At 50.1% G+C, this 13,159-nt stretch overlaps 1 protein-coding gene across 9 annotated transcripts in view; it reads left to right on the plus strand.

The window, feature by feature from the left end:
- The window catches only part of FHAD1 (forkhead associated phosphopeptide binding domain 1), a 135,853-nt gene that overhangs the window by 64,129 nt on the left and 58,565 nt on the right, over positions 1–13,159 (plus strand). For 8 of the 9 annotated variants that reach the window (XR_006601672.1, XM_013048800.2, XM_045063791.1 and 5 more), the window contains 5 exons: positions 157–280; positions 3,874–4,004; positions 5,595–5,684; positions 6,821–6,925; positions 11,262–11,369. Coding sequence is in view for 8 of the 9 variants with exons in the window: in XM_013048800.2 (XP_012904254.2) it covers positions 157–280; positions 3,874–4,004; positions 5,595–5,684; positions 6,821–6,925; positions 11,262–11,369 (558 nt within the window). In the remaining variant the exon portion in view is untranslated. The remainder of the gene's footprint in view (positions 1–156; positions 281–3,873; positions 4,005–5,594; positions 5,685–6,820; positions 6,926–11,261; positions 11,370–13,159) is intronic. The other variant, XM_013048811.2, reaches the window with a different exon arrangement.

Consider the following 13,159-nt stretch of genomic DNA (forward strand, 5'->3'; position numbering starts at 1 on the left):
CCTGTACCTTCTACCAGTTAAAACTAAAAAGCTCGGTGTCCCCAGCTCCCCACCCAAGATCAATCCAAATCTGTTGTCCAACCGGGGGAGAAGTACCCGCGTATCCCGTACACCCGGGCTTGGCCCCCTCTGATCGTGTGTCACCTCCTCCCACAGATCAGTGCCCTGCAGAAAAACTACAGCCAGGTGCTGTGCCAGACGCTGTCTGAGAGGAACTCAGAAATCACATCCCTGAAGAACGAGGGGGAGAACTTGAGGAGGGACAAAGCCATCACCTCAGGTGAGCTCTCTCTGATGTGAGCCTGAGAGCTGCCCCATCCTTCTAATTCCTGCCCACAGCAGACATCACCAATCAACCACCGCACTGCTGCTCACTGATCTGGGGTGCAGTCTGAGAGGTCTTCTCACTGATCTGGGGTGCAGTCTGAGAGGTCTTCTGAGTGGCGTGTGTCTATGAGTTGGAGGCAGCCCTCAAGAGAGGATTTTTGCCATCCAGTTCCTAGGGCAGGGCCTTTTTAACTATTTGAGGGAAGGTTATCACTTTGTTATGTCTAGCAAGCGCCGGGCTCACCAGGGAGAGCACAGGGCACCCTGTGGCTCAGGCAGTTCCAGAAGCCAGCTTGCCTTCAGTACAAGCTGGAATGTGAACAGAGCGGGGTCACCGCATTAGGGCACCTGGTGCCCTTGGGCCCGAGTGAGAACATTTCCTAACTGGCCAGCAGAGGGGGCTGCACACTGTAGACCTTGGTTGGGAAACAACACACTGGCCAGAGGCCAGCCCTTTCTTACCCTAGATGCTTTCATTCATTCCACATGTTAATTGAGCACCTACTTAATTAGTGTAAGGCCCTGTTCTAGGTGCCAGGAGAGACAGCCCTGAGCACAATGTTCCGGTGCTCCTAGGGCTCATATTTGCAAGTTGGGGAGAGACACCAAAAAAGTAAACAGGTAAATAAGCCTGTTTCAGAGAAAACTGGCCAGTGTGGGAGCGAAGTGCCTCAGGGGTGAAAGTGAAGGGAGAAGAGCTTAGTCGGCAGGCAAGGACAGGTCTTTGAAAAGGTGAAAGGGAAGAACAGTCAGGAAGCCAGAGGAAAAGTGTTCCAGGCACAGGGATCACAAGTGCAAAGGGCCTGAGGCTGGGGCCAGCTGGTGGCATGGGAGGAGCTAAAGGTGAGTGTGGCTGGAGTGGGGTAAACTGGGCGGAGGGCAGGGTCAGAGAGGGAGGCAAGTCACAGGGAGGAGTCTGGGTTTTATTCTAAGGGGGATGGGGGGCCCCTGGGGTTTTTAGAGAGAAATCACATGCCTGAGAAGGATAGGGCCATTAACAGAGAAAGAAGGGAGGGAGTGAGGCAGGCAAGGGGGAGCAGGCAGTGAGTCTGGATGGGGCACCGTGCTCTCAGAGCACCTGTACACAGCAGGAAGCTCATCCAGAGCTGCAAAGGCCGAGCGAGTGTAATGCTGAGGCACAGGTGAGTGGCCATCCATCACTTTATGAATTTGACGTCCTGTGCCGGGACTGCCTGGCCCCGGCAGGTTCACCCCCAGGCTTTCCTCCGCCTCACTCTGCAACTTCCCGCCCCTACCGCCACCACCTGCCAGGCCTGTTCATGCTCTTCCTTGTCCTCAAGATATTTCCTGAGCCCTTCCTACGCTGGGAAGGGAAGAACCACAGAGTTTCAGGCCCCAGCCCAGACCTCCTGAAGGGGAATCTGCACATTGGTGAGATCGCCGGGGTGTCATATGCACATTCAAGTTCCAGAAGCACAGGGCTGGGTTTCACTGCAATAATGGGCCCTGAGGCTCAGTGGCTTGTAACAGGTGGGCTCGTGTCTTGCCTCCACCTTGGTGTCCATCTTGGCTTAGCCGGGGCTTTGCTCATTGTAGCCACTCAGGGACCAGGCTCACATAGGCCATCACAACATCTGCTTCTGCAATGAGAGAGGCAGGAAAGACGTACAGGGCAGATGGAATGACAGAGACTGGGTTTCAGGCTCTTCTGCCTGAAGCAACCAAAAAAAAGAAAAAATTAATCTGCAGTAATTATTTTCATGTGACCATGATCCAGGAGAGAGGAAACAAACCAGGAACCCTATGATTGCCCCAGCTTAGTGCCCACAGAGGGGTTCCAGACCACAGTCCAGGAAGGAGACCCCAGGCAGAGCCCAGAGGGTCCCCCATGTTGAGGGGATAGCATTGGAGAAGCTAACACAGCTACAGGGCGCTGGGCAGCATGCCAAAAAGGAGAAGCCATACAGAGAGAGCCCCGGTGATCTTTAGAGGGTCCCCCACCAGTGTTCAGCTGAGTATCGAGCAGCACACATATGTGGGCAGGGAAAGAAAACCCAACAGGAGCAGAGGGAACCATCTCGAAGCTCACACAGGCTAGGAATGGTTCATTTTCCCAGCCTCCAGAAGGGAGAGGCCTCATAATACACAGGGTATCTGGTAGAGAGTCAAAAAGATGTTGGCTTAGTCATGAGGCCCCATCACCTCTAGACTAAAGGTTGTTCCAGTCCCACCTCACAAAGCCAGAAGGCAAGCCCCAAAGGGATCAACCTGTTTCAAAGTAACCTCACCATGTCCTATGACAGAGCTTACTGTTCAAATGAAATTCTGGATCACTTGCCCTTTATTTCACATACTTTTCTGATTGACAGCTACCAATAAAATTGGGCATAACGTTCTTCCGAGAAGAGAAACACGTGAGCTCATCCAGTCCCACAGCATTTCTCACCCTTCTTCCCACGTGTCCTTACTCATAAAAGTCCAGTAATGTATTACTTATCTCCTGCTGCACAACCGGTTATCCCCAAAGTAAGCGGGTAAAACAACAACCACTATTTATCATCTCATCCAGCTTGTGGAGCTCAGGAATGTGGGGTGATTTGGTTTGCAAGGTCTCCCATGTGGGGCAGTCAACACATTGGCGGGGGTGACTGTCACCTCATCTAAAGCCCCAGCAGGAGCTGGAGGATCTGCTTCCAGAAAGGCTGGTCCACGCGGCTGTTGGCTGGACATCTCCATTCTCCAGAATGTGGGCCTCTCCCCTGACGGCTTGAGCATCCTCACAATATGGTGGTTGGCTTCCCCCAAGTGAGTGATCCAACAGAGCAAAGAGAAAGCCACAATGTCTTTTATGACCCATCTAGGAAGTCACAGTCCGTCTTTTCCACAATATCACACTGGTTCCGCAGGTCAGCCCTACTCATGGTGGGAGGGGGCTGTGCCAGAGCAGGAATTCCAGGAGGCTGAGATCACTGGGGCCATTTTAGAAGCCGGCTACCATAAAAAATAATAGGTACCTGTAACAAATGCTATGGGTCAGCCACTCTCCTATGTTCTTTATAGGTCTTTAACCCTTGTAACAACTCCATGGGGGAGATATAGTGAAAGATACCTACAGGGGAAATAACTTGTCCAAGAATGCCGTGCTACTAAGTGGTTGAAATGTGTTCTAAACTCAGGTCTGAGTGTGAATCCAGTCACCCTTCTCACACCCTCTTTCTGCCACAAGACTTTTTATGGCCTCTGGTGAAAAATTCCTGGTCCTTCCCTGCACTGAGCCTTTGTTCTCCAGGTCCATGGTGTGGACACTCCTGCCAAGCCCAAACCCACAGGCTTTTCTTTTCCTGGCAACACTCGCTGACTTCTTGTTCTCACTGAGGTCTTAACCACTGTTCCACGAATTTCAGTGTCATCCCTGGCCCAGCTCTGGGAGCCTGGACACAAGCTCCTCAGTTGCAAGCAAGGACCAGGGACAGCCTGGGTTCAGAAGGGACTCGGCCTCAAGTTGGCTGACAGCTGTGGCAACAGTAATCCGTCCTGCGTCTTTGACCTCGGCGAGTCTTTATTTTTTATTTTATGTTTTTACAGGGATGGTATCATCATTGCAGAAAGAACTGTTAACAAAGGATGAGGAAATCGAACGACTCAAACAGGAGGTGAACCAACTAAAAAGCGAGAACAAAGAAAAGGATCACCAGCTTGAAGCCCTCAGCTCCAGGGTGAGTGTCGGGGTGCCCTCACCATCCTTGAAGCTGTCCCAGAAGAGCAGATCAGAGTCCCATGACTTATCTCACGTACCCCGGACCCCGGCTTTCAATGTCACTCCCATTTCTCCCATCGCTGCAAGACCATGCCAGTGCCCAAGGGCATAGGGAAGGCACAGGGAAGACAGCTGCTGGGCGGCCCCGAACACCAAAGGCCCTCCTGGAGAGACTAAAGGCAACGGGCCAGGTTCTCTGCAAAGTAAAGAACTTTTAAAGTGTAACTTTGACTCTGCAAATGATGTTTCAGTCCTGACTTTGGAACCCTGAGCCTGTAGATGAAGACGTCTCAGGATGCATGTGCTCTGTGTGCTGCCATGAGTCGAGGTAAAACCCAGCAGCTGTCATCTCGGGGAGGCAGCTCAGAGATTCCGGCGGCTGCCTGGTCCGGTAGCTCTGTCTGCAGGGATGTGGGGGGACTAGAACTCGCAGTTCCAAAGAAAAGGCACAGGAAGTAACATCAGGTGCTTAGTCCGACACTCAGTGTGGGACCGAGAAGATGCAGAGCGCGAGCTTTGGGGTCGGAGGGACCAGGAGCCAATCCCAGAGCTTTCCTTTCTCGTAGCATATTGGGCCTCTGCTTCCACATCTGCGAAATGCGGATAACAAAACCATTTTCGGAGAAGTGAGAGGCTGACCTCAGTTGGGCTCTTCGGCCTCTGCACCTGCTCAGCCGCCTGGCGGAGCCCGGACCGTACCCAGCACACGGACTCCCTAGGTCCACCGGACCACGGCTCTCTGTGGGGCGCATGCGTGCGTGCGTCCGTGCGTGCGCCTCACCGTGCGTGCGTGCGAGTGCGTGCGTGCGCATGCGTACTGGAGCGAGGGCGGGTTGCAGAGCTGGTGATGAGGGGAAGAGATGCGGGAGAGCGTCCGCGTATGGACTGTTCTGCTTCCCGAAGTACATTCGGATTCTTTTTCCCCCCTTTCCCCTTCCTCACTGACCTCGGGATGAGGTATTTGCCCTCTGCCAGCCTGTGCCCGCCCTTAGCACAGAGGCTCCTGCCCCCAAGCTGGGGGCCCTGGGCAGCCCTCATGCGTGTGAATTTTAGGGGAAAAGAAGTAGGTGATACTGAGAAGCAAAACTGGAGGGAAAAGAAAGAAAATGCTACCCTAGAAATCCACATTACTATATATTTGTAAAGTTTTTATTCACTTAATTGGAGGGGGGGGCAGAGTTAGAGAGAGAGCGAGCAGGAACTGGGAGGCGAGGGCTCCGAAGCAGGCTCCCCGCCGAACGGGGAGCGCCACGTGGGGCTCGATCCCGGACCCTGAGATCATGCCCTGAGCCCGAGGCAGGGGCTTGACCCACTGAGCCACCCGGGCGCCCCTTGAGGAAGAATTTACACACGTTACCCCCAGAACTCGTGAGAAGGGTGACTAGGAACTGCTGCAGGGTCCCGGGCGTCCCTTGGACGCAAGCGGCCTCGCTTCTGAGAATTTGGGGGAGTGACTGGCTGAAGCGACAGGAAACGCTGTCGGGGCAAATACGGGGACTAGGGACCCACGGACAACCCCGCGTGGTCTTGCTGTCCGCTCGCTCCACAGTGCTCCGCGCTGAAAGAGGAGTTACGGAAGGAAGATGCGCACAAGGAGTACCAAGAAGCCCAAGGGAAAGAATTAAAACTCTGCAAAATCGTGAGTTGAGCCTCCTCACTGCCAGGTATCCCCAGACCGACTAGACTTCGACCTTCAGGGGTTCTTGGGGGTGGGTCGGGGAGGGGATTCCGTGGCCCATTAGGTAGCACAAGCTGTGGGGCTTAATGATTTAGTGTTAACCTGGCCATCTAGTTCTCTGAAATGCTGCCTCTAGCCTCAAGGAAGAGATGGCTGAAAATACCATTAAAAAAAAAAACACACACACACACTCTCCCAGCATTCTCTGGGCAGTGGGTGCCTTCCCGCTGGGGCTGGGCGGGGGGACGCACCACGGAAACCGGGGTGCCCAAAGCGTCATCTTCCACTGTCAGAGTTTATCAAAGGCATATATTTCCTTCCAGAAATATTTTTGTGGAAATATACCAATGTTACAGCAATCCCTAAACACAAAACAAAAAGAAAAGGTGTCTGGCGATTCCCAGACCTGTACCCCCGGGGGATAAAAATACACGATAGGTTTATTTTTAAAAATTAATTAATTAAAATGTGCAAAAAGAAAAGAAAAGGTGTCGTTTGCCTTAGAGGATGACTTTGGAAATAAGTAACAAACTACGAGCACTAAAATGAAAATGTGCATTCCCTGGGCCCACCGAATCCTCTTGCACAGCAGCTGGTGTGAGTTCCCATTCGTGGGGAAGTAGGGAGCCTTCGATACGAGGAGGAGACGCCCGTTCTCTGTGCCAGGAGCATTGCTGTTCTCTGCCTCGAAATGGGAGAAAAGAAAAATTTCTGTTGTTCTGTCCTTCCAAACCGCGTCCGTTGTTTGGTCCAAGGAGCCCTTATTTAGATTGATCTCAAAAATATACCCCCGGAGAAGAGCTTCTAATGAGTTGATAGATATCTTGTACTGTTTAATCCAGGATCCATGCTGATTTTCAAAAGAAGCTAATCATTTCCCTTTACCCAGTTTCCCATACATCCATTGAAAAAAAATACCTACTTTGCCCCACGGATGTAGAATTTTCCCCCAAGGGAAGTAATTAAGCTAATACTAGACTAGGTTTCTGCCTTAATGAACCCAATGAAATGAGCTATGGAGATTCAGAATTTTCAGCCCAGAAGGCAACTCCTACTTCCCATCAGGGATGTTGATTTCCTATTGTTGAAACTTTCAGCAAATCCAAGACATGGAGAAAGAAATGAAGAAGCTCAGGGAGGAGCTGAAGAAGAGTTCTACCGAACAGAATGTGATCTCCAAGACGCTGCGAGAAAAGAGCAAGGTAAGACAAGGACAGTGTGGCCCAGTGCCCGCTCTGGGCCAGGCTCTCTACACCCATCATCTCCATGAATCTCACAATGATTCCGTGTGGTCAATACTGGTGTTAAACCCGCTTGACAGCTGAGAAACTGAGGCTCGCAGAGGTAAAGGATGTTAGCCAAGTGCTCACAGATTAAGTAGCTGTTCATGTTCGGAACGTGAACTCAGGTCTGTCTGACTCCAGTGCTCCTGTATGTCTCCACCAGTCTCGACTAGTCTTGACTTCAACTCTTAACTGGTAAAATTTATCCAGAAGAGAATTGATCCATTAAAATCAGATTTGCGGGGTGCCTGGGTGGCTCAGTGGGTTAAAGCCTCTGCTTTCGGCTCAGGTCATGATCCCAGGGTCCTGGGATCGAGTCCCGCATCGGGCTCTTTGCTCAGCAGGGAGCCTGCTTCCTCCTCTCTCTCTGTCTGCCTCTCTGCCTACTTGTGATCTCTGTCTGTCAAATAAATAAATAAATCTTAAAAAATAAAATAAAATCGGATTTGCCAGTGATGTTCAAACTTAAATGCTCTTATTGATGTTTTTGGCTATGTGTTCTATCAGTCATTGAAGAAGTGTATATATTTTTTAAATATACTGTGCATTTGTGTATTGCTACTTTTAGTATTGTCAACTTTTGCTTTGTATATTTTGAGGCGGTGTTACTAGGTGCCTATAAATTTAGAATTTAACACTTCTTTAGGGGGGAAAAAAACCCCTTTGATCATCATAAAAAATCCCTCTTCATCTCAAGTAGTGTTTTCCCCTTAAAATCTACTTTGTCATTAATATAATTCTGGCAGTGGGGCATGTGGTTGGCTCAGTTGGCATCCAGCTCTTGGTTTTGGCTCAGGTCATGATCTCAGGGTCCTAGAATTAAGCCCAATATCAAGCTCTGTGCTCAGTGGAGAGTCTGCTTGTCCCTCTCCATCCCTTTCTTCTTCTCTTCCTCTCAAATAAATAAAATCTTTAAATATGTATATATAATTGGTAGCCATGCTGGTTTTTCTTTTGGTTAGAATTTTCATAGCATGTCTTTTTCCTATTTTTCTATAAATCTTTGTTTTAAGTTTTAGACACATCTCTTCTAAATACCATATCATCTTTATAAAATCCACTTCAACAATCTTTGTTTTTTAGTCCATTTATATATAATGTGGTCACTGGTTTCCTGGGGTTTAAATCTACCTTCCTACTCAGTGCCAGCTGTACAATCTGTGTGATGCTCCTTTTTCTTTTCTTTCTTGCCCTTTTTTGAGTTAGTGGTTTTCTGTCATTCCATTTTTCTCTCCATTAGCTTGGAAATTCTTTCCTCTTTTACTACTCTTTTAGTAATAGCAAGACAATAGCATTCAGCCTTGACTTACCAAAATCCAGTAGTAATTGAGTTTCTCATTCTTTAACTGTTTTTGACAGTCAATCTAATGGCTATAATCTGCATTCTTGACTTATCAAGATCTGACATTCCTTGATAATTATCCCCTTCTCCTTGGTAAGGCAATGCTATGGAACGCTAACTTTGCTCACCCCCTCCAGGTTTGTATGCCATTGTTGTCATTTTCTAAACTATTCCCTTTATTTTGTTTTGTTTTCTTCTTAAGTAGGTTCTGTGCACAGCATGGAACCCAGTGCAGGGCCTGAACTCACGACTCTTGAGACTAAGACCCAAGCCAAGATCAAGAGTCTGATGCTTACCTGAATGAACCCCCAGGTGTCCCATAGACTAAGTCTGGAAGACATTATCACTATTTCTCTATAGTCAATATTCATGTCCACACATGACCTTCCTTCTACTCTTTCCTGCATCTCTGACCATCCATATGGGATCATTGTTCCTCTGTCTGAAGGACACCCTTAAGTGTTTTCCTCCAGCATGGCTGTGCTGATAACAAATTTTCAGATTTTTGCATATGCATCTTTGGAAATGAGTATTTAACCTTCATTCTTAAAACACATTTTGACTGAGGATCGACTTCTGCATTGGCAATGACGCTCTCCCTGCGTATTACAGGTAGCGTTAGGTCCATCATTCTCTTGTCTCTCGGATCCTGTTGTTTCTACTTCGAAGTCATTTAGAAGCCTAACTCTCGTGCCTTTGTGTAATCTGTTTTCCCCGGCCACTCTTAAGATTTTCTTTTCTCTTGATTTTTAGCAGCTTTATTATGATTATTTAGGTGTGGATTCATTTTTGTTTACATTGTTTGGCATTCACATGGACTTCTTGAGTCCTTGACTGGGTGTTTTGCATTGGTGTGGCACTCGGGTGACCTACCACACAGGCAAGCGGGAAGCTGCTGAAAGCTTTTGAACCAGGGAACTGGTGTGATTACATTGTGATCCGTAATAATGGTAAAAGGCACCTGGGTGGCTCGGTTGGTTAAACGTCCGCATTCAGCTCAGGTCATGATCCCACAGTCCTGGGATTGAGTCCCACATGAGTTCCTTGTCCAGTGGGGAGTTTGCTTTTCCCTTTCCCTCTGCGCCCCCCACCAGTGTTCTTTCTCGCTCTCTCGACCAAATAAATAAATAAAAACCTATAAAAATAATAATGATGATGATGAAAACAATAGCTATAACTTCCTGTGCACTAGGAATTATGCCAAATATTTCATCTCTCTCCAACATTTATCCTCTCCATTTCACACATGAGGGAATCAAGTCCCTAGTCACTAGTTAGGTAACCAGGCCATGGCCAGCCACCCTGTCAGTAGGAGGCGAAGCCTAGACCAGAGGCCGTGTTGGTCTGGCTTTAGTCACTGGGGCATAGCCACTAGCCACATGTGGCTCTTCACACTGAAGTTAATCAAGATTAGGTAAAATTCAAAACTGAGTTCCTCAGTCACACCAGCCGCATTTCAAGGGCCTGAGAACCGGATACGGCTACCACTCAGCACAGACGCAGAGCACTGCTATCACAGCAGAAAGTTCTGGCAGACCGAGCTGCTCCACAGCCTGGTAACTGGCACAGCACCATGAAGAACGTGGTGGGAGGAAGCAAACAAGAAGGCGGAGGCCACCTATCACCCGCCAGAGGTCCCCAGTGCTGGCGGTGGGGGTGGTGGGCTCACCAGGAGAAGGATGGAGGTGAGGCCTGGAGATGAGAGGGGTCAGAGCCACGGGCTTGGGGATTGCTGGGCATGAGAGACGGAGTGCAGTGGCAGTGCAGGAAGACCCCAAAGGCTGGGGCAGGGGTGTGGGGGAGCTGTTCGTTAGATGGGCAGAATCCAGGCTGGACTTGGCTTTTGCAGCGTATGAGAAAGTCTGCTGAAATAGACGTCAGAGCATGTTCAGATGGGTGGGGGGTGGGGGGAGGACGTACATGGAAGAAGCTAAGGTTAGATCGCTTTGCCAAGGTGCCCTCGCTACAGCCCCTGTGCCACACTGCTCAGAAGAAAGCTCTACGGGGTTCTTCTGGGTCTTGTATTACTTCTGTGACTCCCCCTCCCCTCAGCCCCCTAAGAAACAGCTTGTGAATTTGTTTCAGCACAAAATCCTCACGTTCATTTTGGGGAGTTTGCTTCATTTCCCAGTAGTGCCAGAGCCCTGAGCTCAACAGGTGCTTCCAAAGGTGGTTGTTCGGAAAAGAAGGCCACAGCTGCAGGTTTGCATAATCGCCGGCAGAGGGCAGCATCGAGCACCTGCAGGCTCACTTGGCCTTGAACATTACCAGAGAATAAAGGGGCAGGTTCTCCACCACCTAACCCCCACCCTGTCAGTGCCTTCTCTGCGATCTGCGATTCTTAAAAGATACTGCTTAGCAAGCCTCTAGACCGGTTTCCACTGGTGAGTGTGCTAAAAGTGGCAGTGACAAATAGGATAATAAGGGTAACAATGACATCTATCAAGTACCCAGCACGGGGCAGTTCCTAGCAGCATTAGAATGACGCCACCTGGTGGACCTTCTGTCCTCTTCTACAGATTACAGCACCTGATGCACAGTAGCGCCCTTAGGAAGTCCTGGCACTACTCTATGAAACATTTTGAGTCCCCACAATAACCCTGTGAGGCGCACCTGGGATCATCGTCTCTATTTGACAGATGAGGACACTGTTCGGCGGTCACACAGCTTGCCGGGGACCCAGAGGGGATCAGACCCTGAGCTTGGGCATGCAGAGCGTGGCCCTCTACCCTGGGGGGTGGCTTCTGCGAGCCTGCCTCCACCCTGCACTCGCCTGTGACCCCTGCCACCTGGGCTGCAGCACCCCCTGCCTCCCGGGGACTCCCCCACGGCCATTAGCCCTCTTGGAGGAAGTTCCCCAGAGTGCATTATGATCACATTAGCAGCAAGCATATGCTTTCATCGTCATTTCAGGTTGAAGAGAAGCTTCAGGAGGATTCCAGAAGGAAATTGCTTCAGCTACAAGAAATGGGGAACAGAGAGAACCTCATTAAAGTCAATTTGGAAAGGGCAGTAGGTCAGGTAGGCCAGCTCCAGAGCCCCCTTCAGAGGCCCACATTCCCAGGGGGGTTTCTGCACCCAAGCCACTGGTGGGGACGCATGAGGACAGTGGCCGTGGTTGAATTCTCCCTTTTATCCCAGGGGAGAAGCCGTGTGTGGCTTCTGCATCCCAGTGGACACCTCGAACAGGCTTCTGGGAAGCTGTCCACCGAAGCAGTTCCCCACTGTCTGAGACCCAGGCAGCCCCTCCCAGCTCCATGCCCGCCCCAGTTAACCTGCTTCATGGTTCCCTGTTGGGAGGAATTTGAACCTCCTGATCCCATGGTGTTTCTAGTACTTTCTTCCTCACATTTTTTGTTCTGATACTTACCATGATCTCACTTCCTCTGTTGACCAGCAGATGTCACAGTCAGTGTCCAGTCAGTGTCCTTGAGATAAAGTAAGATCCCAGAATGTCAGCACGCTCTCTGGATGGGGAAGTCCTTGGGCAGGGTGGTGAGTAAGCTCAGACAGGCCCATCTGGGGTTGCCATTTCTCTAATATCCTGGCCCCAGGTGGCCCAGTGGCCCTTCCTCTTATGTGTGACACAGATGCAAGGTCCAGAACATGCAAACAAGACTTCACCAAAGGCTAAGGGAGAGCAAATGGGAAGCCAGGATAGGGGGGCACTGACCCTCCAGAATGGGGCCCTCTGAGGGAAGCCCACCTTGGACTTCTCCCCAAGGGGCTGTCTTCTGGCAACCTCGGACAGCTGTGGGGACCCAAGAACATTGTGTGTGTGTGTGTGTGTGTGTGTGTACGCATACTTTTGTTTTTCTGGGAAAGAAAGTCTACCATGTCACCCATTGGATTCTCAGAAGGGTTTGTGAACCTCCAAGAAAACCTTAAAGGAGGCCTCTATCCCACAAGACCCAGTTCCCAAAGACCTTCCAAGCCTTCACAGGGCAGCATGACCTGGCTTTGTGAGAGGCACACACAAGTTAAATATTGATGCTGACTGTTGGACAGATCTTAAAGCCCCTTCAACAGATGTCACCCCCAGTGTCACCTCTGCAGGGTACCAACACAGTGCAAAGGCAGAGAGCCTGTCAATCTGGGCCTCCCTTTGTGTACCTGCACTAGACCCTCACCTCTCCTGTGCTCTGCAGCCCCCAACACAAACCTGACCTGAAGGCATGATCTGTGTCACTTGCCCAAGTACCAAGGTCCAGGTTATGACTCTAGGGAGAAGTTGTTTGGGAGGACCCTACGAGACACTGAGATTCCTCCAGGTCTAGACCCAGGAGATAGAGGATGAGTCCTGTCTCTGCCACCTTCCCTTTCCACCCCTGTATTTCCATGGCCCTGCTGCCTGTCTGAGATTCTGCACTTCCCCAGACAAGTGGCACCAGAACTGAGCCCATGAACCAAGAGGACCTGTCCCCAGGCAGTGCTGTTGGGTGCCTCTGGTGGTCATGGGGTGCATATCCACAGGGCCCTCTCTCTACATAACCTCTTCCTGGGCTAGTTCGATCCTTTGTGTGTGCATCCAGAGAGTGGCCTGGAATGCCTCGAGACACCTCCCACCCCGGTCAGCGCTGGGCAGGCTGATTGCATGGGGGTCCTTCAGAGATTCATCAGTCCACTCTTGTGTTCCCAGAGGCCCACGGAATATAGTAAACCCTGCATATTAGGACCTTCTGACTTTTAAATTGGTTCAGTGGCATTTATGTTCCCTTCAGGGCTCATTTTTACTTGTTGTTGTTGTTATTTTTGTTTTGTGTGTTCATTTTTTTGTAATTTTCAGGGCAATTTCAGGGTAATTTTTTTTT

This window comes from Mustela putorius, unplaced genomic scaffold (assembly GCF_011764305.1).
Source record: "Mustela putorius furo isolate JIRA1106 unplaced genomic scaffold, ASM1176430v1.1 tig00003853_pilon_pilon_pilon, whole genome shotgun sequence".
Lineage (NCBI taxonomy): Eukaryota > Metazoa > Chordata > Mammalia > Carnivora > Mustelidae > Mustela > Mustela putorius.